This window comes from Pan troglodytes, chromosome 6, assembly GCF_028858775.2.
Source record: "Pan troglodytes isolate AG18354 chromosome 6, NHGRI_mPanTro3-v2.0_pri, whole genome shotgun sequence".
In the NCBI taxonomy this organism is placed as follows: Eukaryota; Metazoa; Chordata; class Mammalia; order Primates; family Hominidae; genus Pan; species Pan troglodytes.
Window position 1 is genome coordinate 30,577,215 of NC_072404.2, and position 27,470 is coordinate 30,604,684.

Below are 27,470 nucleotides of genomic sequence, written 5' to 3' on the forward strand. Positions count from 1 at the left end.
TTGAGTAGCTGGGACTACACGTGTATGCCACCATGCCTGGCTAATTTTTCTATTTTTTGTAGAGATGGGGTTTGCCACGTTGCCCAGGCTAGCCTCAAACTCCTGGGCTCAAGCGATCCGCCCACCTCGGCCTCCCAAAGTGCTGGAATTACAGGCATAAGCCACTGCACCCAGCCTCAACATTATTTATTAAGCACTAAATTGTAGTGGTTAAGCAAATTAGGGTACATACACTCAAAGGAATATTATGTGTTTGTTGAAAATTGTATTTAAAAATATTTAAACCTACAGAAGAAAACTTAATGTTAAGTAAAAAATAAGGAGTGTATAAAAATTATATAGAGTGTATATATATATATATATATATATATTTTTTTTTTTTTTTTTTTTTTTTTGAGATGGAATCTCACTCTATCACCCAGGCTGGAGTGCAGTGGTGCAATCTTGGCTCACTGCAACCTCTGCTGCCCGGGTTCAAGCGATTCTCCTGCCTCGGCCTCTTAAGTAGCTGAGATTACAGGTGCCTACCACCTTGCCCGGCTAACTTTTATATTTTTAGTAGAGACGGGGTTTCACCATGTTGGCCAGGCTGGTCTTGAACTCCTGACCTTGTAATCCACCAGCCTCGGCCTCCCAAAGTGCTGGGATTACAGGCATGAGCCACCACGCCCGGCCTACAGTATATTTTCAGTTTCGTTATTAAAAATCAGATGCAGAGAAATAAAAGGCTACAAACCAAGTGTCAACGGGAATTAACACATGATGGTAGAATTTTTTATTGTTAAATTTTCTTCTTCATCCCTTTCTATATTTTATACTGTACTGTAACAATACATCTGTCTGACCCCATTTTTTATGTCTGACTGCTCTCAGCTTCTGAGCCCCCACTCCTCCTTCTCTTTCTTTTGCACATCCGGACAAGCTGATAAGAGATTCCAGGTGCTCTGTCCATGGTGTCAGTGAAAGCTCAAACCACATAAGCCCATCCCCCATGCAGGGACCAATGCCCATCTCCATTCACTAATCACAATAAAAGCCGAGCCCATCTCCTTATCCCCTTCTCTGTGGCCATTTTTGGACCAGCTTTAGAGACTGTCCTGCTTTCCCCAGAAAGCATCATTATGTGAATGATAAAAATTTTCACACCTTGATGGGTATGTGGCATCATCAGTTCAACACCAAACCACATTTGGGGTAGGTGATCCACCCCACTTATGCTGAGTGGCCACAACACGTACAGTAAGCATGTCTTACTTTTATACTAAACCGCAAAATTATTTTTAAAAGGTTAAGCTATAATGTGTCACGTCAGGCCTGCAGAATTTTGTTCATTTTAAGAAAGGATATGTTTTTAAGATGACAAGCAAAGAAACAGGAGAATTCATTATAAAGTATCTGGACTCAAGGCAATACTTGCATTAAAGAAGAATCATCGACCAGGCACGGTGGCTGATGTGTGTAAATCTCAGCACTTTGGGAGACCGAGGTGGGTGGACCACTTGAGGTTAGGAGTTTGAGACCAGCCTGGCCAATACGGTGAAACACTGTCTCTACTAAAAATACAAAAATTAGCTGGGCGTGGTGGTGGGTGCCTGTAATCCCAGCTACTCAGGGGGCTGAGGCATGAGAATCACTTGAACCTGGGAGGCAGAGGTTGCAATGAGCCAAGATCACGCCATTGCACTCCAGCATGGGCGACAGAGACTCTGTGTCAAAAAAAAAAAAAAAAAAAAAAAAAGGATCATCTTTTCCGAGACTAATTATAGAATATACCCAAGGAAACATACCTGGACTCGGAAATTGGTCTTCTATGAGTACATCGCCAAGGGTGAGGGATAAAAACTGGTACTTGGGTCTCTGCCAGCACCAGAATCTCTTCTTTTTTGTCACCAGACTTAGAAGCTGTAACTTATCAGAGTCATTCAGATTTGATACTGCAATCAGGTCACCATCAGCATCAACTTCTCTAAGAAAATTCCTGGTTGCCTTGGCAAACATTTTGAAAGCTCCAGATTATCTGAAAAAGTAAAGTTATCCTAAAATCAAATAAGAAGTTACTATTTTGTGGCTTTTTTCCCTAAAATTACTGTATTTCTCCCTATTCACAACAGTTCACATGAAAGAATATCTTCTTCCTAGAAGACCCTCTAGTTTGACTTTAGCTGATACTAAAGAACTCAAATAGAGATATTGAAAGAACATATATATACCAGTCTGGATATGCTAGGTTACGCTTCAGAAACAATCCCTAAGTCTTAGTGGCTTATTACAATAAGGGTTTATTTGCTGCTCATACTACATGCACAATACAGGGGTACAAGACAGTTTTGTTTATTATGGTTATTCAGGGATCCAGACTAAGGGAAAGCCAGCATCTTGAACACTGTCAATCACTATCCAACAGGAAAGAGTTTTGGAAGGTCTCACACCAGCAGCTAAATGATCTGGCCCCAAAGTGACACAAGGCAGATCGTTTATAACTTGTCAGAACTAGTCACATGGCTTCAACCAACAATAAGGGCCAGAAAATACAATTTTATCAAGAATCCAGAAGGCAGGCTGGGCATGGTGGGTGACACCTGTAATCCCAGCATTTTGGGAGGCCAAGGTGGGAGAATTGCTTGAGTCCAGGAATTGGAGACCAGCCTGGGCAACATAGCAAAACTCCAAATTAAAAATTAAAAAATTAGCTGGGTGTGGTGGCGCACAGCTGTAGTCCCAGCTACTTGGGAGGCTGAGGTGGGAGGATTGCTTGAGCCCAGGAGTTCAAAACTGCAGTAAGCCATGATCACGTCACCGTACTCCAGTCTGGGTGACAGTGCGAGATTTTGTCTCAAAAAGGCAGAGAGCTGGGAATATTTGTTGAACAACAACATACTGACTATCATAATAGATAGCTTACTTATGACTACTTATTTGAAGGGTCAAAGGTGCTTTTTCTCTACACTGTGTGATTTCTCATATTCAGATAATGAAAAGTAAGTAGCTATGGCTTTTTAACCCAGAAAATAAAGGCACAGTCATACTTTAGCAGGAGGAGAAAAGAAGAGACACATTGAAAGATATAAAAAGGAAAATATTACATTCAAGAGAAGCAGTATAGACTATTTAATAAATGCTGTTGGAACAATGGGCTAACTATCTGGAAAGAAAAAAACTGAATTCCTCTCTCATACCATAAATAAAGCAAATTCCCAATGAAATCAAGAGGTTTCTTTGAGGAAAAATGAAACTGTGAAAGTACTAGAAAAAATAGAGAAATATTTGTACAGTCGCAGGATGAGAAGGGCCTTTAGAAAGACAAAGGGCAAACTGAGAAAATAATTGTAATATTTATGAGAGGGAACAAAAATGCTTAACATACTTTTTAAAAACTTTTATAAATCAAGTTTTAAAATACTGTACTCCAAGAGAACCATAGGCAATGGTTCTAAACCATTCACAATACACAAATTGCACATAGCCCAACATATATATACACACATGTATAATAAGTTACCACATACAAAAAGAAGAAAATAACATTTTTACAAACTATCCGTGGTCAAAATGAAAAGCTCTAATGCACAAGAACTGTGTTTTATTTTTGCTTGCACCCTGGCGCTTGGCACAGTTGCACAGTCACACAGCTCTTAGGATTTAAGAGATGAGAATAAGCTCAGACTTTAGCTCAATCCACCTTAACATGAATCTCTTTTGGGTCGTGGGAAATCATTTGTCTTATCGATCACTGGTTCTTTTCTACAGTATCTTTTCTTAGATTATTATGAAGCAGTAGCTACCTGACCCTGTTCTTGTATATTAACACTAGGAATGAACATTTAAGGAAAAAATTCTAAAATATGCAAGGAAGTTCCTTCTGATAAGGTGAACTGCAAAGCAGCATGACTAAGGATGCTCAGGCTGTCATCTGTAATTTATCTGTCACTATGCTATGCATAAGAATCTTGCATTCAATGGAATACTCATTTATTTATTTACCAAATCATCAACTGAATCATTCACTAATTTTTCTTGAGTACCTACTATACAACTGTGTTGAAGCACTTAGGATACAGAAACAAAAAATAATTTCTCTCCTCAATGAGCTACTAGTTTGGTGGCCAGACGGAGAAATAAACAGCTTAGTTTTATGTTAACTACTGGCAGAGATTGTTCCAGGGAAAGAACCAGGAAAAAGGCATCTAAATCTCATTGGAGAGAGGCATACTGTCACAGAAGTCCTCCTGAAGTCGATGACATCCAAGTTGCATTGTGTAGGCTAAGTAGAAGTAAGCCAGGCAAAGGAGCACTATATGGATGCTGTAGCTGAGGAGCAGCCATTATGAAAGCACAAAATTTGCAGGAGGTGACGGAGGGATGGGGAAGACAGCCCCAAGCAAATGGGTTACCAGTGAGCTTGAGATGGCCCAGGAGACATTGTGTTGTATTGATCTGCCATCCACCACTTTGACAGACTGGAAAGACTGGTCAAGCTCTGAGCTTGACTCTTGCACTGGAATGCAGCATTCCAGAGTGGAGAAGGGCCAGAGACAAAGCTGGGGAGGCCCCCAATCCATGTCCTGCCTCTCCTGCAGGGCAGCCAGGGAAGCAGGTGCCATTGGAGGGTCTGTGATCAGAATGATCCCTTAGAAAAATCTTCTAGAAGCAAAATAGCAAAGGGACTGCAGGGGAACAAGATTAGAGATGGACGAAGATGACAACGCTCTGGACTATGTCCGTGGCATAAGGATAGAAAAGACACTCGCTTGGTGAAGGGTGGTGATGAAAGAAAGAAGGCTCCCTGGGGTGTCATGCTGGTATCCCAGGTGCAGGCTGGGAGATGAGAAGGAAAAGCCAGTTACCAAGAGACGGAATTTGAAAGGAACAGATTTATTTTGCCAAACATGGGACTGGGTCTCCCTGAGGGCCTGTGAGAACTCGTCCTGCTAGTCCAGGAAAAGAGCCACAGAACAACTGCTTTAGTTTACCACTGCTGTCAGGATCTCCACTGTTATGGCTTCTAATTCTTTTCTGGGACAAGCTGAAAGGGAGTTCACTCACGCACTTGCCTTCAGATCACACAGGTTTCTGTAGAAACCAAATCAGGCTTGCCATTAAAAAACGAAATAAAACCCATCTGCTGTGGGTGGGAAAACCTTAGTCAAGACACCAATGCTCCCCCACAGGGATTAGACGGTAAAAAAGAGGAAATTCCTAAATTAATTTTTAATGTTTTTTTTTTCCATCTAACATCAAACAGCTAATTTGCCTTCTTGGCAGGGTAGGGTGCTTTAAGGAGAGTAACTGGAGGTGGCTATTTATTGCTTTGTTTATTAGACTCAGACTTTTTAATCATGGGACTCAGAATATTCTCCTGGTGAAGTTAAAGCTGGAGGTTTCTTTATTACTATTACATGTGAATTATACTTACACGGTTCAAAAATCTAAACTATGTAAAGGATACACATTGAGAAATCCCATTCCTGCCCAGGCCCCAGCAACCCTTTCACTCCTCTCCCCTTCAGCCATATTTCCTTCATATTTCTTTATAGAGGTGTAGTTAAAAGGAGTCTGAACACTGCTCAGCATCTTGCTTTCTGCCACATACTCCCTTATGCAGAGGTATCATTGCGCATTTTACTTGTCCCATGTTGCTGACCACTTGGGTTATTTCTAAATTTGTGTTATATTAAAGCTGTCCCCAGTAAATACCCCATACGATGTCCTCTTCATAAAGAAACAAATGTATCTGAAGGGTAGATCCCTAGAAAAGAGATTGCTAGAACAATGGGTAAATGTATCTGTAATTGTAGGAGTTGTGCTATTCTGCAGTCTGGCCAATAATGTACAAAAGTATCCATCTTAGCAACAGTGTATCATTAGACTTTTGGATTTTTGCCAGTCTGATAGGTGAGAAATGGAATCTCAGCCTAGTTTTAGGTTTTGTTATTTTAATACAAATAAAATCAAGCATCTTTTATTTTGTTGAAAGACTTTCGTTATTTAACTGTATCCTTTGCTCATTTTCTATTCTTGCTTTTTTTGGCTTTATTTCCAGGAATGTTTGATATAATAAATCTACCAAAATATAGGCTAGGAACAACAGAATTTATCATGCAGCATTAGGGGACCATCATTCTCAAACACATAAGATAACTAGTCAGCCAGGAAAGATTAAAGAGTATGGCCAGGTCCAAATGAATGAAGGATCTAGAACTCAAGTTGCCTGACACAGACAAGCACAGTCATGTCTCAGCCAAAAGTCAGACTCTGGATTAACATTTTCACAATGCTCCAATTTGGGAGAAGACGAAAATGGCCTCAGGAGGCATCATGCTCAAATAGCTCATGGCCTAAAAACTCACTGCAGTTCACATTTGTTACATAGATCACGGGCTCTTGCATAGAGCCTCAAAAGTTATATTAGCAGCTGGGCCTGGTGGCTCATGCCTGTAATCCCAGCACTTTGGGAGGCCGAGGTGGGGCGGATGACCTAAGGTCAGGAGTTCGAAACCAGCCTGGCCCAACATGGTGAAACCCGGTCTCTACTAAAAATACAAAAATTAGCCAGACATGGTGGCAGGCAGTAATCCCAGCTACTCGGGAGGCTGAGGCAGGAGAATCACTTGAACCTGGGAGGCAGAGGTTGCAGTGAGCCAAGATCCTGCCATTGCACTCCAGCCTGGGCAACAAGAGCGAAACTTCGTCTCAAAAAAAAAAAAAAAAAAAAAAAAAGTTGTATTAGCAAACAGTCCTTAGTCTGGCTTCCCAGCTGAAAGCAGATGAGAACTAAAAAAGCCAAAGCAAATGCAGTAAGGATATCCTAGCTCGAGTCAGACTCCTGGACAAGAGACCTTGTGGGGCAGACACCAAGAAAGCAAGACAATGACACAAAGTTAGCAAAGCACACAGCCAACTGGAGCCACTGGGAACAAAGAATCTTAAAAATGGTTGCCAAGGTAATGACTGCAGGAGAAGATAACTATATTCACTACTGCCTGTTAAGACTGATTCAGAGTCATGGAGTTATCTAGTTTTTGAATTAGAAGAGAAACCTCATTCTTTCTCACACTCCATTCAGGATTCTTCTTAAAAGCAGCTCTGGTTGAACCCTGGGACTCTGCTTGAAGAGTTCTAGAGAAGAAACTTCGACATCAAATACTCTAGACAAAGAGAGGAGCAACTGTTTGTTGAGTATCTGCTATGTTCCAGGCATGGGTCTTACTGCTTTATACACATTTCCTTATTTAATCTTCGTAATAACTCTTTGAAGTAGGCAATGTGAGGAAGCTGAGGTTCAAAGATGTTAAGTAACTTGCCCAAGATCACAGCAAAGAGAGAAGCAGCCCTGACATCAGGGAGCTGGCCTGGAACTATCAGGCCCTGGTGTTGCTGACCATGAATAATGGCACAGAGCATCAACATCAGGCAAGGCCAGTCTTGTCATGATAAATCAACATGAAAACAAGGCTTCTCTGTAATCATGCCTGAACACAGACAAAACATGAACATGTTCAAAGCACAAAAATGATCAAATACCACCCCCCTTCCAATCATTAGCAGTCCTAATGAGTGACTGCTGCTTCCTGACCAATCACAGCTATAGCCTCTCTCTGGCCTTCTCTCATTTTTGACGAGATTTAGGAGGATACTCAATCACAGAACCTCCCCTGCTTCCCTGACCACATCTAATTCAGAGCAAAGCCCTTTTTCCCCAAATCACCTACTACATGCCCAAATCCTCTGTGCTTTCTAACACCTCTTACTGAGACATCTCAGGGTTCACCATGGTGTCCCTCACTGTAAGGAGAAATAAACCAACTTATTGAACTGACAGTGTGTTCCTGGAGGTCTTTGACTGGAGGGGATTGAACATCACATAGAGAATCAGTGCTGAGCCAAGATTCCACCCGAGGTCCACCTGACTCCAAAGCCTGTGCCCTTGACCACTCTACTCTGCTGGCTCCCTATTCAGCTTTTTTTCTGTTCTAATGTGGGCCTCATATGATTCATTCTGTAACAAAAGAAAGTGCCCTTGAAAAAGGTAAACCTCAGTTACGGTGGAAACAGAAATCATTGCTATGGAACATGTGTAATTTCCTTTCTATCTGGGGAGATAAAACATGGCTGTACTTGTCTACTTGTCTCATTGTTAACAATTTCAGCATACTTTGAATTAGTTTTAGTTTTCTAGATAGCAAAGTGCAATTGGGTCTATTAAATTAGAACAGAGGTGGCATCTTTTATCTTCCTATGCCTACAGCCCAGTACCTGAGCTCATTTTTAATGAGAAGACAAATTAATATTTCATCATTTCTTTCTAAAATAAAAATCGGTATGTGAACGCAATGATGGTCATAAGACAGGCATGAGCTCGAAAGGAGAAGGAGAGTGAGGCGGCAAAGGCTTTGGGGAAGTGGAGTGGGTAGCAGAGGACAGTCTGGGTAAGAATAGAGAGGATGCGGTGTGGTGGCAGGCACCTGCGGTCTCAGCTACGGGTGTATGGGAGGATCCCTTGAGCCCAGGAATTCAAGGCTGCAGTGAGCTAGGATAGTGCCACTGCACTCCAGCCTTGGTGACAGAGCGAGAGCTTCTCTCAACAATAACAAAGAACCTAGCCAAGGGACCGTGGCTAGGGGGTTGGGCCCTTTCTCTCTCAGATCTACCTAATGGTCTGGGCTCAACTTCTCCTTTAGAAAAGGAGCTTGGTGGTGGTAGATTGTGAAGACAATTAATTTCATTCTTCAGCTGCTTCTCCAACCCCACAGCACTCCTTTCATTCCACTTGGACTTGCCCCACCTGCCTGCGTCTCGAGGACAGCGACCGCAAGCCATCCATCCCTTTCACTATCCCATTCACTATTCTGGACAGAGTAGACTCTGGAGGAGTGGGTGGTCGGTGTGTTCAGTCCACAACCAACCCTTTTCTAAGAGGTGCCCTCTAGTCTTTCCCCTCGGGGTGCAGACGGCAAGCGGCTCTGGAAAGGGTCAGAGGTCCTCAAATGGAGACCAAAGGAAGCCACGCGGGCAGCTCTTGAGAGCCATTCCAGCGCATGCCAGGCACACCGAGTGGCGCTTGGCCTCCTCCCCAAGCTAGGAGCTCTCTAGATACCGGAGCAAGGTGGAGGGGGACTTTTTTCCGTCCAGAGACACTGAACTCCGTATCTGTTCCGCGGTCCGCCTCCCTGCACACACGCCCCCGAGCCGGGAGACCCTCCGCAGCACCCAGAGAAGAGACCAGAAGACAAAGGATGAACGAGTGGGGAGGGGGGGTTTGGGGGGTTGGGAGAACGAAAATACCAGCTGCGCTTGCAACATCCAAGGAAGGAAGTGGCAGCGGGGACGGGGAGAGGATGGGAAGGGGATGCTGACTGCGAGTTGGGGCGGGACGCGGTGATGGGAGGGGACCGGGCCGGGAATGCGGGAGGCGAGGGGAGCGACGGGACCTGCCGTTCCGGCGGCCGGGCAGCCAATCGATTCGTCTCCCCTAGGAAGGAGCGAGGGGAGGGTGTCCCAGAGAGAAAGCGCCGCGCGGCCTCGGCTGCCCCCGGCCCGGGACACCCAAACAGACCAAAGAGGATCCGGAGTGGAGCCCGGAGCGGATCCCGCAGCCCGCGCCCGCCGCGCACTTACCCGCGCGCCCGCTGCTGGGTCTCCGGCCGCCGCGCCCCCTGCGCTGGCGGAGTCGGAGGAGCCTGCGCTGGGCCGGCGGGGGGCGGGCGCTCGGGGAGGGCGGAGGGGGGGCCCGCCCGCCGGGACCTTTGCTCGGTCCGGGCGCCCCAGAGCCGCGGGACTGGCCGCCGGAGGCTGCGGGAGGGGCCCGGGCCAGACCTCCCAGAAGCCCCGGAGAGAGCCGCTTCCCCTCCTTCGTGTGACTCTCTGGGAGCCGAGTTGCTGACGGCCCAGCGCTCAGCCGGAGTCCCCGCGCACTTTTCGGGACTCACCCGGGAGATGTCGGGGCCTCTCGGGAAGAGTGGGCTGCGCCTGCCTTCCGCGGCCGCCTCGCCTCTTCGCTGCGCGGGACCGTGGGGTTTGAGAGCGGCGCCTTCTCGCGGGGCCGGACCCGCCACCCACAGTGGAGTGTGGACTGACACCGCGGCCTCACGGTTCAACCAGGAAAGTCCAAGGCCTGTCCAGCCTGTGGGAGCCCCTAATGCCCGTGCCTGGAGTAGTATCTGGGTGTGTGGTGCGACAGTGCCCACACTTAGGCCTGCCGCTAATCAGTGATTCATTCATGTAAACTCCACTCTAAGCTCCTTGAGGGCAAAACCAGGCGCTCTCACACACTGGGTGCTCAACGAATACTGAACGAGGGAATCTCAGCATAGCTGGTGCTCAAACATTGCTTTCTGATGAACTGACTTAAATATTAGCTCTTTTTGTAACATTAGGACCAGCTGAAACCGATTAACCATTACTTAAGTTGTTACAGCGAGGCAGAGCCAAAATCTCCCGGCCATGTGCAAGAGGGAAAGCTTTCTAATTGTGAACACCACGCGCCCCGCAGAAGGCTGCATTGGCATCACCTGGGACTGGTTAGAAATGCCAAAAACGCCTGACCCGCTCCCAGGTCCAGAAGACAGATTTAAGCTTTGCCTCTTGTCTCCTTGCCAGTTGACTGGCAATAGAGGTTTTTCTTTTCTCAAAAGCCTGTGCCACAGTTTGGTTTCTGTGTGCCTCAGGTTACGAGCCCATTGCTCAGTGACACTTTCAGTCAGTGTATCGTCTTCACTGTGCAATGCTCTCTACTAAGCTGAGAGCAAGGAGTAAGAGAAAATGAAATTTCTGCCCTGCGAGAGCTCACACAGTATGGAGTTGTGTGGCTGTCTTAAAGGCTGTTCGGGGAGGGCAGGTAGAGAAGCCCGGCAGCGCTTTCCCTTGGGCCCCGCTATGCTTTAAACATATCTCTAGATTGCAATTATCCGCCTCACTGTAAAGCCTTTCCTGACTATCCAAATTAAAAGTGCTGCCCACCCACCCACGGGAACACCTCCTAGTTACTCCTCTGCTTTATTTTTCTCTTTGCACTCACCACCATCTGATAGACTGTGTGCCTCTTACTTATTTCACGTATTATCCTCTCCTGTAAAATGTCAGCAGCATGAGGGCAGCTGGTCTGTTTTGTTCCCTATGCCCAGCACCTAGTTTAGGATTTGACACATGGTAGCTATCCAGTAAATAATTGTTGAATTAAGAAATGAATCCTTTTGTTTGTTTCTCCACCTAGACTGTGGGGCAGTACAAATCCTTGCAGTACCCAGCGCAAAATAAGTGCACAATTAGTGGTTATTGGATGAAGAAGTGGTTCGAAATGGTCCGTGGTGGTAGGCCCCTGATTTGCTAATGTGATGAGATGTTGGACGAAAGAAAGAATCCCAGCCCTGTCAAGAGACTTTTCATGTATGCTATTGGTTCTCTATCATTATAAAACTATACGGTGATGATTCTGGCTTGTTGCCAGAGATTATTGCATCCCCACCTAGGGTACTGACCTTAAGAACATCCTCATAAACAGCATACTCATCAGGTTCCCACCCCAAAAAGCCCCAGTCCTCTATCTAGATAGTTACCACTTGTAATTCAGAGTGGGTGAACTTTTTGATGCAACAGTTACTAAGTGGCTTCAAATTCTGTCACTTTTTTTTTTTGTCCTGCCTAGTCTTTTAATTAAATGCCCGAGGAAGACAGTAATAATATCAGCTGCTATTATTTATGTAGCACTTTCTGTCTACTGTCACCAAGCATGCTTCTGAGTACATTACATGCAATGATTGGCTCATTTAATCCTTACAACTATTTGGGGGTTTCAAGTTACAAATGAGGGAATTGAGGTACAAACTGGAATGCTCACACAACTGGGAAGAGACAGAGCCAAGATTTTAACCCAGGTTGTTGAGCACCATCTGAGTTTTAACCCACCATAGGGTGGACTCTCCAGAACAGAAAATAAGAAGTGCAGTAGGGGTCCCCCCACCCAAGCAGTGTAGGAGCATGGTCTGTGTTGGGAGAGAGGGATGACTTGTGTTCAAGATCTCACCTGACCCCAGTCTGCTGCTCTCCCTGTCCAATGGTGGGGGGATGAAAAGGTTCTGGCACAGCCATAACTTTTCTTAAAAAATAATTGTGCTTATTATTATTGTTAAATAGACTATTTGAAGATTTCAGATGAACATATACAACATGGAAACTTTTAGCCCAATTGGAAAAAAGTAAATAAAAAGAAAACGTGGAACTCCAATCTTCTTATTCCATATAGATATATCCCCTTTGAGGAAATGGAGGGCTATGGAAAGAAAATCTCACAGGAGATCAATTGGAGTGGTCCTAATGATGATGGTAAGCAGCATCTGCTTTCAAAAAGATTCGTTATATAAACTATGTTTCAACTTACAGAACTTCTGAAACACATCTATTGGGTGTCGTGTATTTCCTACCCTATGCCTAGATTCTTGCTGAGGAAAAATATGCAAAGGGCAGCAAAAGTCAATAAAACTCATTACCGGGATTTATTTCGTAAATGAATACACCAACAAACCAGCTCTGCATGGCTGCCATAATTGCTTCCTAGTTCCTTGAGAACCACGTTTGGAGACCTGGACGCTTTCAGATGAATAACCTCTGCAAAGGAGAGAAAAACAGACTTTGGATCCATCAGATTTGGGTAGAATCCAGCCTACCACTTACCAGCTGAGTGACTTCAGGCAAATTGTATAACTTCCCATTTAAAAATTACTTATAACATTGTCATGAGATTATATAAAGTACTCAGCCCATAGTAGCACTCAATAAAAATTAGTTTCCTTGCCTTTATTAATTACTTTTCAGCTAAAGTTGCCTTTAAATTAAGACTACATTTTTCACATATGCATAATTTTGCCTTTTACCATATTGATTGCTTCCCAGAGGAACATAGCTACTAACATAAATTAAAATAAAATTTGGCATACATTGATATATATTTTAAAACTGATTTCATTTACCTCCCTAAACCCCAAAAGTGCTTTTTAAACTGGAGACTGTATTGCCAATGCATATTACTAATTACTGCTTTAAAATAAAAAGCTTTATAGAGGGTTAAATATGGTCCAGAATTAAATCTGTTTCTCTTGGTGTCCCAACCTTCTCTTATTCAATTGCAAGGCATGGATACAGATAGGAGAAGAACTGAAATTACTTGGCAGCTAGCAAATGATCAATGAATATTGTCAAAATCAAAAGTCTCAATGCAAATATTATTGGACAAACAAGGAAATGTGAAATAATTTGCTGTCCCAATTATCAACTGCTGTATAACAAACTACCCCAAAACTTAGTGACTTGAAACAACAACCACTTTACTATATCTCACAATTTTGTAGGTTAGGGCTTTGAGCAGGGCTCAGCTGAGTGACTCTTCTGTTCCATGTGCACTGACTGGGGTCACTCAGTGGAATTTAGCTGGTGAAGGTGAATGGCCTGGTTTGGAGGGTCCTGGATAACTTCACCCATGTCTTTGCCCATTTGGGATGCTGTAATAAAATACCATAGACTGAGTGGCTTATAAACAACAGACCTTTATTTCTCACAGTTCTGGAGGCTGAGAGAGAAGTCCAAGATGAAGGCATCAGCAGATTCGATGTCTGGTGAGATACTGCTTGCTAGTTCATAGATAGTGACTTCTCAATGTGTCCTCACCTGGTGGAAGGAAAGAACAAACAAAACAAGTCCCTAAGTCTCTTATAAGGGCACTAATCCCATTGATGAGGGTTCCACCTCATGACCTAATCACATCCCAAAGGCCCCACCTCCTGAAACTATCACATTGGTGATTAAGTTTCAACATATGGCTTTGGGGGAACACAAACATTCAGACCATAGCATCTCATGTCTAGTGCACTGGCAGGGATGCCTTGAGGGTGGGACTGAACTTGAGGGTTATCAACCAGAGCCCTACATGTGGCCTCTTCATCATGGTGGTTTTTGGGAAGTCAGGCTTCTTATAGTGGAGGCTCAGGGCTCCAAAAGCAAATGTTCAAGAAAAAGAAACAAGGCAGAAGCTAGAAGTCTTATGACATAATCTCTAAACACCCAGAACATAATTTCCACAACAAGCCTAGATTCAAAGATAGGGGTGGTATACTCTACCTCTCAATGGGAGAAACAGCAAAGAATTTCCAGACATCTTCTATCTGCCGCCCTTGTTTTCATGAAAGAAAGTGGCATTACAGGATAGGCGCAGTGGCTTCTGTCTGTATTCCCAACACTTTGAGAGGCTGAGGTGGGTAGATCAGTTGAGCCCAGGAGTTAGAGAGCAGCCTGGCCAACATGGTGAAACCCCATCTGTACTAAAAATGCAAAAAATTAGCCAGTGTGATGGTGCATACCTGTAGTCCCAGCTACTCGGGAGGCTGATGCAGGAGAATCACCTGAGCCTGGGAAGTTGAGGCTGCAGTGAGCTGTGATCGTGCCACTGTACTCCAGCCTGGGTGACAGAAACTGTGTGTCAAAAAAAAAAAAAAAAAAAAGCCATAAAAGAAAGTGGCATTACATAAACAAAGTTAGTAAAAACTTCTGTATTGTTTGTCCATTGTTCATGGAGAAACATACGTTATTATCAGCATTAAGGAAATTTGTGATGAAGGCCAGTAGTCAGCCACCAGATGTCCAATTTACAGAAATATTCAAAATAATATGATCCAGAGATCATACAAACTTTTTTCATCTGATTATCATTATTTTTAAATATTGTCCAGTATCCAAGTGAGCTATACCCAGCATAGAGAAGTAAAGCCCATGCACCTAACATCTTTTTAACAAATATTTATTAGTGACCTAGTAGGTGCTGGGTGCCATATTAGGTACTGAGGATATACGGTGACCAAGGAGAATGTGCTTCATGCCCTCCAGGTCTGTGGGCTTTGTAGTATAGCGGGAAAGGCAGACAGATAAACAATAAGGATAGAGGATGAGAAGTACAATGATCAGCTGTCCTTGTTAGGGTAAGCTAACTGCTAAAATGAAGTCCCAAATTATAATGGCTCAAATACAATAGTAGCTTATTTCCTACTCGGTAAACAGTCTGACTAAGGTACTTCTAGGTTTTGGGTGGGGTGGGTGGGGAGGAAGAATCACAGTCCTTATTCCTTCAGGAATCAGGCTGGGGGAGGCTCAGCTCCAGGTTGCTGAGGTTGCCCTGAGCATGGACACCTCGGGCAGATAGATAAGGAAAGAACCCGGAGACTCCCTCATGGGAGATTTTTATGGGAGTGGCACTTTCGGGTACAGGATGCATTCCAACACTCCCAGTGGATGCCTGAAATGGAGGATGGCACCAAACCCAGCCAGGATCAACTGGAACACGTTTCTGTTCATGTCTTCCACCACAAATTCAATGCCTTTTTCATCTTAAGTAAGCACTTACATCACATAGTGGCCATAACATTTGCAGTTTGAGGTGAGATAGCAAAACTAGCACAAATTTCTTTTCTCATCTTTAGTTTCACAGAGAGATTTGGTTCTTGAAATAGATCTTAGCAACTTCAGCATACAATTTTTTTCTTTCCATATTGAGAACTTTCACTTTTTCACTTTACAGCTTCTCTTTGGAATATCCCCATTGCCCGCATCATTACTATTGCACAGAGCGGCCATTACTAGATAAAATAAGGGTGATCCAACTCAAACACTGCAATGTCATGACAGCCAATCTGATAACCTAGATGGCCACAAAGTGACCAGCAGGCAGGCGTGTAGACAGCATGGATATGCTGGACAAGGGATGATTTGTGTCATTGGAGAGGACAGGGCAAGACAGCATGAGATTTCATCATGCTACTCAGAATAGCACAAATGTAAAACTTATGAATTGCTTATTTCTGGAAATTTCCATTTAATATTTTTGGATGGAGACTGATAGTGGGTAACTGAAACCACAAAAAGTGAAACTGCAGATAAGAGGAGCCTACTGTACCTTCCTTTGGCCAGAAATCAGTCACAGAGTCTCTCCTAATTGCAAGACAGGCTGGAAAATGTAGTCTTTGTGCTCCGGAAAAAAAGGAACTGGGTTTCAAGAGCAGTGGCCGACTCAGCTTTGTACAAAATAATTTTAGAGGGCAAATAGGTGATGGCCAAGCCCAGAGCTTTTGTAAAGAATCCCAACTAGGGTAAACCAGACAGCTGAACTGATTTAAATAACATATTTTGGGATTGTATAATACATTCTGTTTTTTAAAACGAGCCTTTCTTAATCTTACACCTGATTCCGAGAGTTATCTAAGAATACAGGGAGAGACTGGTGATAGAGTGGGTGTGGTTGATGTTTTCATCTATAACAATTTATTACTGATACAACTTCTTAGCTGAGTTATAATTAGAGGGGGAGTATGGGAATTGTATACACATTTGTTGTTTGGTAAGGTCCTTAAAAAGACTAATTGCAATGGAAAAAGCAATTTGGCAAGGAAAATTATCCTGGCATCTGACTCAATCTTGACTGATTGCTAAAAGCACCAGTGTAATAAGTGTGTTTGGTCTGAATGATGGAAAAGAAAACAACCCTGCAAGTAGAGCTTCTGTCACCTTAGGCACCTGTGATATCATGAAAGCTTTCGTTTCAAACTGTTGGTAGAAATGGAATTTTTTCCTAATACTATATGTTGAAACCTTCAAGCTTCTTTTTTTCTCCCCCAAAGAACTGTACCTGTCATTTCATTCTGAGGCTCCATCTCTGTAAGGAGTCTAGACATCCAGTGGGAATGAGCACACAGGGACTTCAGAAATCAAGTCAGCTTGCTTTCTGCAAGTAAATCCATCTTCTTTTGCTAACTTTCTTATATTAAAAAACAATAAAAAATCAACACCACCCCAAACCAAGCAAATCCCAGTGTCAGTGTGGGCAGCCAACTAAGACATGGCTGTTTGATGATTTTGGAGTTGGTGCAAATGCTACGTTTGAGTTCCAACTCTGCCTCTTACTTGCTGTCACCACTATTCCAAACCTCCACTTCCTTATCTGGAAAGTGGGAATAATCACGCCTAGCTCATTGAGTTACTGTGATTAGATATACCAGCAGATACTTGATAAATGGTAGCTATGATTATTAGTTTCTGATTCCCTGGAATTCCATTCCATTTTACAAATACTGTTGAGTGCCTACTGTGTACCTGAATAAATCTGGATTCCTGCCTTTAAGAAGCTTACAACCACTAGAGGAGTGACGTGCTGAAAAAGCTTTAAAAGGTCCCAGCAATTCTGACGGGAGAGGGAGTTTTGGGGAAACATACCAAAGAAAGACCAGCCTTTGATTAGGGCCTCACAGAGAAGGCTGAGCAAGCATGCTTCAAAGTTCCCCAAATCCATTTCTCACCTCTCCTTCCTCACCAAAAAGCCTGGCCCCGGGTAATGCTGGACCTCCTCTCTAGGAATGATTAGCCTTACATTCTAGAATTAGAAATAGACTTGAGGTATAAATAGCCCCTAGAGAAGTCACAGTGCAATAAACAATCCCATTAAGTTTTAAATGTCGATACGGATCCTTTCTTGTCGAAAATAGACAAAAAGTTTACAAAAAGAAAATTAATATGAAATTATTCCACAACTTTGCTATTTTTAGCTTAGTTAGAACAATGGGCACTGTTAAATTGTTTAGCCTAAAGCTCCCTCCTTAGTATTTCAAGTTCAGCCTAAAGGTTGCTCCGGGTCTAGTGAACTGTAACCTCACTGGATGTGTTAGGTTACAGTTCAGCCAATCACAGGGCCAACTGCTCAACCCAATGTTGAAATAAGGCAGATGTGGAGCCGTGCCCAAACCAACTGTTTCTGAACGTCACTCCCCTTTTCTGTACGTCACTGCCCTTTTTCTGTCCTTCAATGTTATCCAGACATGTGGCAGCCCCAGAGTTGCTCTGAACCTATTCTGGTTCTGGGAGCTGCCTGAGGCAAGAATCATTCTTTGCTCAATTAAACTCTGTTAAAGTTCATTTATCTAAAGTTTTTCTTTTAATAGCACCAAGTTAGATATCTATAATACCCACATTTTTTGGATTGCTTATTTTTGTCCAGCATGATCATTTATATACATCATTTCATTGGATCTTTGTACAACTCTATAAATTATTATTGTCCCTATTTTACAGATGGCAAAAACTGAATCCTAGAGAGGCAGCCTATAAATCTGGCACAATATATATGAGGATTTGAACTCAGATCTGAGTTCCACGCCCTAACTTTTGATTACTGCCTAATGGGTAAATCTGGGGAAGACGTCAAACATTTAAACATAAACCTCAAAGTCCATATTTTTACCTTTAGGTAAATTAATTTTCATTCACTGAAAACAGATTATTTCTTCTGTTCTTAAATGTTCTCTAGGTTACTGACTCCTAAAACAACTCCTGTAGTTCAGTCTAGTGATTTCTATGGCCATGATATTAAATTACATTATTTGTGTGTGTGTGTGTGTGTGGTGTGTATGTTTGCCTGTTTTCACAGTCAACCTATACTCATTCATTTTGCTTTTAATAAAATCCAGACCCTGCACAACACTTTATTTATTTATTTATTTATTTATTCATTCATTATACTTTAAGTTCTGGGGTACATGTGCAGATGTGCAGGTTTGTTACACAGGTATACATGTGTCATGGTGGTGTGCTGCACCCATCACCCCATCATCTACATTAGGCATTTCTCCTAATGCTATCTCTCCCCTAGACTCACACCCACTGACAGGTCCCAGTGTGTGACGTTGCCCTCCCTGTGTCCATGTGTTCTCATTGTTCAACTCCCACTCATGAGTGAGAACATGTGGTGTTTGGTTTTCTGTTCTTGTGTTAGTTTGCTGAGAATGATGGTTTCCAGCTTCATCCATGTCCCCACAAAGGACATGAACTCACCCTTTTTTATGGCTACATAGTATTCCATGGTGTATATGTGCCACATTTTCTTTACCCAGTCTATCATTGATGGGCATTTGGGTTGGTTCCAAGTCTTTGCTATTGTGAACAGTGCCACAGTAAACATACGTGTGCATGTGTCCTTATGGTAGAATGATTTATAATCCTTTGGGTATATACCCAGTAATGGGATTGCTGAGTCAAATGGTATTTCTAGTTCTAGATCCTTGAGGAATTGCCACACTGTCTTCCACAACGGTTGACCTAATTTACACTCCCACCAACAGTGTAAAAGCATTCCTGTTTCTCCACATCCTCTCCAGCATCTGTTGTTTCCTGATTTTTTAATGATCGCCATTCAAATGGGCATGAGATGTTATTTTTAACATTTAAAAAATTATTATGGGCCAGGCACAGTGGCTTACACCTGTCATCCCAGCACCTTGGGAGGCCAAGGCGGGGTGATCACCTGAGGTCAGGGGTTCAAGATCAGCCTGACCAACATCGTGAAACCCTGTCTCTACTAAAAATACAAAAATTAGCCAGGCGTGGTGGTGGGCACCTATAATCCCAGCTACTCAGGAGGCTGAGGCAGAAGTATCGCTTGAACCTGGGAGGCAGAGGTTGCAGTGAGCCAAGATTGCACCACTGCACTCCGGCCTGGGTGACAAAGTTAGACTCCATCTCAACAAAAAATATTATTATGAAATATTTGTCTCATATAAGGGTATATAAGAATAACATAATGAGCACATGTACCCACTACCCAGTTAAAAAATGAAACTATCAATAGAAGTTTCTGTATATGCATGCCCAGTCTCATTCTCCTCCCTCCCCCGCCATCACTGCAAAAGAAAACCTCTATCTAGAATTTTTACATTATTTTTATGAATTCTAGAAGTCTGTTTTTCTAAAAAAGTGAGAAGAGTTGGGTAGCATGGCTTTGGCTGAATTTTCAAAGGAAAATGGAGTTGTAGAACCTTTTTTTTTTGTTTCTACTAAAGTTTTTGTCATTTCTTACAAACTTGTTACAAACCAGTCATTGTAGGGCTAAGAAATCTGGGATAAAGTTAAATTAAAAATTTTGTATTTTCCAAAATTCTGCAGAAAAAGACATTTTCTTACATCACAGCTTAGAGGCCAATTTCCCCTTTTATATCTTGTCTAATAACTCTCCATTATTAGAAAGTGCAGAAAAAATGCTTTTGATGGCTCTCGGGCATGTTTGTGTAATACTTTATTAAGTGCCATCTGCCTTTGCTTTATTAATGTTTTATTAAGGGCCATCTGGTTGTTGCTACCGATCATATAGACTCTGAAATGAATCCGTTCTCACCCATTAATAAATTATCAAGTTTCATCATTAGCAAAGAAATTAAACTGAGCAGAACAAAGAGCAGAGGGGCAGGACACCCATGTCCCAAGGCTGCCCCCAGCTGGTTTTGTGGTCAGCACAGTCCCTCTACTTCTCTGATCCCCTGTGTTTCATCTGAAAATTAAAGGTTAAACCCGGTCTCTGAGGTTACTCAAACTTTAAAATTTGGAGTAAAAAACTCAACTGCAGTGCGTGGACCAAAAACTCTGGTGTGCAGGGGAGAGGATTCTGCTTAGGACAACAGAGAAACACCTGCTGGGCTGTGCCTGGAGGTAATAGAAGAATGGTAAGATTTAGCATAGGGGGAGAGGGAATAGCATTAAGGGGAGCCAGGTGAAATGCCATGTAAGGTGTAGGGGAGGGAAGGGAACTGAGATTGTAAAGATCAGCTGAGACCAGACTGGGGAACAGCCTTGCATGTCAACGGGGAGGTGTCATTTAGATCTTTTATCTACACCATTTTCCCCCTTCTTGCCCTAAGCTCTCTTTAGTCCTTGGGACCCCATTCAAATGGGCCTAGCCAAATGGATCGGTATCTCCAGTAAGTTAAGTGTTACCCTCAAAGTAGAGGTTCCCAAGTGGTACAGCACACAAGTGATAAGTGGAACTAGAGACTGAGGTCGTCAACCGTTGAAACGTCAGCCTCTGGCTGGTTGCTGAATGAACACTTTTATTTTCTATGTGTGCCATGCTATGACAAAGATTGGGAGCACCACCTTAAAGCAATCTGGTTCACCAAATTAATTTGCTTATGAAATGGCTTTCATCAGCAGTTCCAGCAGAAACAGCATTTATATTACATTGTATTATATTGTTTTATTCTATCATATTGTGTTAGTTAAGTGAATGAGTGAAGATAAAGAGAGAAAATTCACTCAACACATTCATTGAGCCCCTGGTATGTGCTTGGCACTGTCCTAGGCACTGGAGATACAGCCGGGAACAACAGACACAAACAGACTTAAGTGACTGCTGTCATAGAGCTCATGCTCTAATGGGCAAAAAATATACTTCTTGTTCCTGGTACAACCTGAAAGGGACCTGGAAGTCGTTGCTCTATCCTAACAAGTTAAAAAGCTGAACAAACTCAAAGTCAACAACTCTTCTTAGAATTGTCAGAGAAACGAGATCACAAGAAAAACCATTGTCTTGGAGAGACAGACATAGATTCAGAGACTCACAACTTACCAGAGCAGAAACCACAGGAACCATTGCTTGCATGGGAAGCCCTGAACTGTAACTGATGAACTGCTGGAAGCTCAGGGTGGACAAGTCTGAGAGTTAGAAACTCTCTACACTTCTGTGAGTTTTACCTCTAGGAGCTCTAACCAGGTTCTCACAGGGAATATCAGAAAAACTCCCCTCATTCTTGCAGCGGGAGGCGGGGAACGTAGCCATTTTGAAACATGCCAGAGCATTCTGTTCTTAACGAGGCCTGTCTTCAAGAGAAACTGTTTCACCAAAGCCTAAACGACTGGGGTTTTATCAGAGCCTAACTCAACTCCAGTCCCCTCTAGCCATTCTGCCCCACACAATGGGGGGAGGGAACTAAGTTTCACAGCCCAGGACATAGGCTCACTAAAGACTGATTAGTAGGACTATAGAACGCCTCCCCCAGCCCTATACCTCTCCACCACATCACTAAAAGCTTATTTTCCACAGTTCCTCTTTCTCAGTACATCATGTTCAGCTTTCAACAAAAAATTGCGAGGCATGCTGAAAAGTAAAAAACAAAACAAAACAAAAACACACGCACGCAATTTGAAAAGACAAAGCAAGCGTCAGCACCAGACACAGATATGGCAGGGATGTTGAAATTATCAGCCCAGGAATTTAAAATTCACTATAATTAATATGGGAAAAGTAGACAACATGCAAGAACAGATGGATAATTTTGGCATAATAAAATAGATTTGGTCTATGTCCCTGGTTCCTGGCACAGAGCTCCTAAAACCCTTGGAACTCCTGCACGGTAAGTTTGTTTTTGGTGTTTAATGACATGGCTCTTGGCTGAGGGTCCATAGATGACTTCAGAATGGGACTTGTCCCAGAAAGACCAAACCATGTGATTAGAGGGTTGGAACTTTCAGCCCTACACCCAAGCCCCAGGGAGGGAAAAGGGGCTGGAGATTGAATTCAATCACCAATGGCTGACGATTTAATCAACCATGCCTACATCATGGAACCTCCATAAACACTCCTAAATGATGAGGTTCACAGAGCTTCCACATTGGTGAACACATTGAGGTACTGGGTGTGCCTGGAGAGGACAGGAAGCTTTGTCTTCCTCCCTCCACCCATATCTTGCCCTATGCATCTCTTTTGTTTGACTGTTCCTGAGTTGTATCCTTTATGATAAACTGTTAATAGTAAGTATAGCCTTTCCTGAGTTCTGTGAGTCATTCCAGAGAATTATTGAACCTGAGGAGAAAGTCGTGAGAATCGCCACATTTGCAGCCCGGTTACACAGAAGTGTGGGTTACTTGGAAACCTGATACTTGCAACTTGTAAGACTCAGCTCTTCACCTGTGGGGTCTATGCTAACTCTGGGAGTTGATTTCAGAATGGGATTGGATTGTCGAACGCCCAGCTGGTGTCAGAGAATTGCAGAATCAGAGAACTGGTTGGTGCCAGAAAACACCCCAGAAAGAACCTAAGAGTAATACAAGCAGAGAGATGAGAATTCTATGAAAGAACCAAAAAATGCTAGAGATCAAAAATACTGTAACAGAAATAAAGAATGCCTTTGATGGGCTCATTCGTAGACTGGACACCACTGAGAAAAGAAGAAATCCTCTGAGCTTGAGTATATATCAATAGAAACTTCAAAACCAAAAAGCAAAAAGAAAAAAGGCTGAAAAAAAAAAGAACTGAATATTCCCAAACTGAGACAACTGCAAAAGGTGTAACATTAGCATAATGGAAATATAAGAAGAGAGAGAACCAGAAGCAATATTTAGAGCAACAATGACAGAATTTCCCCAAATTAATATCAGACAGCAAACCACAGACCCAGGAATATCAGAGAACACCAAGCAGGATAAATGACAAAAAAACTAAAGCTAGGCGTATCGTATTGAAACTTCAGAAAGCCGAAGATAAAGAAAACATCTTGAAAAAAACAAATATAAGGCATGTCAGGTAACTGTAAATGCTAAAAGGAACAAAATAAAGAAAAGGCCAAAGAGTTACATGGGGCAACTTTTGGAATTTTTGATATAATGGTCAAGGAAAGCCTCCCTGGAAAGGAGACCTTTCAGTCAGATTATTATGAGCTCTTGAATTTGTGGTGGACACATTAATGTTTTTGTTTATTTAGAGTCAGCAGAAACAGCATTTATATTACATCGTATTATATTGTTTTATTCTATCATATTGTGTTATGTTAGTTAAGTGAATGAGTGAAGATAAAGAGAGAAAATTCACTCAACACATTCATTGAGCCCCTAATATGTGCTTGGCACCGTCTGAAATAGGTCCTTTGGTGCAGTAGAAGGAATGTAACCAGGCTTGCATCCTGGTTCTGCCACTTACTGGCTGTGTGACCTTGAGCAAGTTGCCTGAGTTTTTGGGCCTCTATTCTACTTCTACAGATTGTACCGCTAGTTGGTATTTATAGGTTACAGAAGGGTACCCCAGAGAGCTTGGAAAGGAGTGTCAAGACTGTCCTGGGAGGGCTTACTTGGATGCTCCACACTCACTTGATGTGAAAAGGTCCCAGATGCCTGCAAAACTGCTCCCGTACCTGCCTGGCTGCAGGAACATTTCTAAAGAAAGGAAAGGCCAAGAGGAAGGGAGGCAAGGGACACCTAAGAAGAATCTCTAAGTCTTGTCCTAGTCAATCCTGTTCCAGCTCCACTGGAGAGCCTGAGAGCATCCCTGACGTGAATGGAGGTCGTGGCCTGGCTATTATCATCCCATTTGAAAAACTTCACCTGATGCAGTCCCCTTGTCTTCAGTTCATGTGCAACAGCCCCTTGTTCATGAGGGCTGCCGGCAGAAATAGAATGAGCTGGTGACACGAGCTTTGGGTATCCCACGCCTGGGATGGGAATTCTCCCATTGCTCCTAAATACAGAATCCCAAGTCCTTGCATCCTCTGGCCGCTGCCCACCTCTCCCTTCACTCTGTGAGGAAGGTGCCTTGCTGGCCCATCCTCAGTTCCTCAGAAGTGCTGAGTGCCTTCCATAGGGGCTGAATCCACAGGGACCATTTCTGTTCCCAACTCTTCATGTGGCTGCCTCTTGCTTAGCTTCACATCTCAGCTTAAACTTCTCTTTCTCTGGCCAGCATTCTTTGACCCACAGGTTTAAGGTCTCATTTATTTATTCTCATAGCTTTCCTCATAGTAATTTTCTTAATTGTAATTAATGAACTGATTGTGTGTTTGTTTACTGTCTGTTTTATGTAGGCTCCATAAAGGGTAGAGTCATGCCTATCTTTGCTCACTGCTGTGTCCTCAGTGTCTCACACATGTCTAGCACAGAGTCGGCACTCCACAGATATCTGTTGAATGCATAAATAGAGAATGAACAGTCAACTGTGGCTGTGGGTTAGAGTTAACTTTTGGTTCAGTCATTGGCATAGTACCTGGCATGCATTTGGTGCCTAATAAATGGTAGCTGTTGATTTCATGGGCATATATCTTGTCAGATTCTAGTAGTTTCCATGACTAACTTGGTTTTATATCTTTGCAAAGACAGTTGGGATTATAGGAATGGATGTCCATGTAGTTCAGTAATATTTCAGAAATCTACTTGTAGAACTTAGAAAGGTATTTCTTTCTGACTGGTTGCCCGGTTGCATCTTCCTCTGTGCGCTAATACATCTTTTATTTATAAAAGAGGCTGTTCAATGAGACTTGATCTTAATAGATAAAGAATCTAATTGCTATGGACTTGGCAATTACAGCCAATGAGACACCCCATAGCATTCAAGGACCTATGGGGTTGGGGTGAGGTAGATGTAGTAGTTGCTGATTATAGACAATGGGAATTGCATTGTTACAGAATACCATGCTCTTAACCCAAGGTGGGCTTTGCAAGCCAAAACTCAAAAACAGGTAAACTTGTTCTTCTCACCTCCATCCTTGAAAAGTCTGTCTTTGTTCTCCTGGAAACTCGTCAGTGACAATAAAAAAAATTTTTTTCCATCTCCTTTTCTTTATAAACTCAATTCCATTAGGCACTTTAAGCCCTTGTATGTAATCCAATTCAGTGTTTGCTCTTACATGGCTGTTTAAATCATTTGGGCCCTAATTCTGTTCTATGATTTAGACATCTCAAGTTATATATATCATCATTTGAAACACATTGAGAAACATTACTTCATAGCTTAGGATAAAGCACTATTATTATTTTTATATTTTAGTGCAAATCATAAAACCAAATATTTGTAGCCTTCGTTTTAGTATGGTTTATGACTAATTCATTTTAGTTATATTCCTATTTGATGGCAATTCATATTCTTCCATCTACCAATTTGATATCAGTTCTTATTTTTGTATGTTTTATGGAGACTCTCAGCTTCAGATATATTATGCAGATCTAATGAATTTTTAAGGCTAATTAAGAGTCACAGTCATGTTGTAACTTGTCAGTATAGCTCCCTCTCTCCCCCACCTTTCTAAGAGCCTGTGTCTTCTAAAATAGTGATGGCATGGCCTCTTAGGTTTTGTCAAGTGAGGGAGCTTAAATATATCTATGAACACATCCCCTGATAGAATTCTCTCTAGGATCTGGTGCTTTCCTTCTGCCTTAGCGTTAACTCCATTTGTCTGCTGTGGAAAGTTCTTGACCCCTCCTTCCTGAGGTTACCAGAAAGCTCAAATGCTGCAACCACATCTTTCCTAGTTCCCAGCACAACCACATCCTTGCTTTTTCACAATTTCCAATTTCTTTTAAATTTTCCTGTGTTTACATAGAGGTGTGTCTCTTAGATGCACAAATGTCTTTTGAAGGTATGTGAAATCTAGAATATAAAAACATTTACCCTGCTTCCTTTAGGAGGAGAAAATGTTGTCTTTCTGAGAGACTCCTGTATCAGCACAGTCTGAGCGATGAGGGACTCCCAGGCCCTGCTCATCCTCCAACTCCTTCCTAACTCCATCATGGCTGCTCCAAAGAAGTCATCTCTTTCCACGTCATTTCTTGTTGGCATCACTCATTTGCTCCTTAACACGAACAGTATCATATTCACTTTATTGGTCTGTCTTCCCTCTCCCTCCCTCCCTCCCTCCCTCCCTTCCTCCCTCCCTTCCTTCCTTCCTGTCCATCTTTCACCTTAAGCCCTCGAAGAAGGCCCAGTACCTCCCAAAATACTTCATGCTTTTCCCACAACTTCAATTTTGTGCCACGTCTGGCTTTAAGATCCTGGGTCTGCAAACTTACTCATGCTTACCAACTCCTTCCTTTTTTAAAAAAAATTTTTTTTAAATTAATTATTTATTTATTTAAGATGGAGTCTCGCTCTGTCACCCAGGCTTGAGTGTGGTGGTACGATCTCTGCTCACTGCAACCTCTGCCTCCCAGGTTCAAGTCATTCTCCTGCCTCAGCTTCCTGAGTAGCTGGGATTACAGGCGCATGCCACCACGCCTGGCTAATTTTTGTATTTTTAGTAGAGACGGGGTTTCACCATGTTGGTCAGGCTGGTCTTGAACTCCTGACCTCATGATTCGCTCAACTCGGCCTCCCAAAGGGCTGGGATTACAGGTGTGAGCCACTGCACCCGGCCATAACACTTTCCTTTCTTTAGAGCTGATGCAGATGTGAAACCCAGCCCCTGTCTTTCATTTACACAAATACTACCCACACAAGGCATGTGTGTATGGGGGATGTTTCTGAATGCTGGGGGAAATGGAGTTTGCAGGGAAGCAAAACAAGCAACTAAATAATGCATAATAGGTGGCCCTGGGATTTTGCCATCTCTGTGGTTTGTCTTCTGGTGATCCATACCTTTGGGGTGTCATATTTCACCCGCAGTGTTTCATCAAATTAAGTTTCCCAACAAAAACAGTTCCTTTCCCAAGAGGAATTCCAATACCAAGCCTCTTGGTACATTTTTCTCATGCTGTTACAAAATATTATATGGACACATTATCTTCTGAACTCTATCGTAAGTCTAGGAAAGCAAAGACCTTCTTTCAGATTTCTTAGTAACTCAGGAAACAGGAAGGTGATGGATGTTGATCATTTGCTATGTCCAGCACACTGCTAGTTAATTTTTTGATATATGTTATTT

At 42.8% G+C, this 27,470-nt stretch overlaps 1 protein-coding gene across 3 annotated transcripts in view; it reads right to left on the reverse strand.

The window, feature by feature from the left end:
• GSDME (gasdermin E) overlaps positions 1-10,017 on the reverse strand; it is a 59,615-nt gene extending 49,598 nt beyond the window's left edge. Inside the window, exons 1-2 of one of the 3 annotated variants that reach the window (XM_003318356.6) lie at positions 9,927-10,017; positions 1,788-2,017 (exon numbers count right to left, since the gene is read on the reverse strand). In XM_003318356.6, the coding sequence (XP_003318404.4) occupies positions 1,788-1,998 (211 nt within the window). In that variant the 5' untranslated portion in view covers positions 1,999-2,017; positions 9,927-10,017. Of the gene's footprint in view, positions 1-1,787; positions 2,018-9,615; positions 9,751-9,926 lie in introns of those variants that run through there. The other 2 variants (XM_001159685.7, XM_063815265.1) reach the window with 2 other exon arrangements.
• Positions 10,018-27,470: the final 17,453 nt, after the last annotated feature.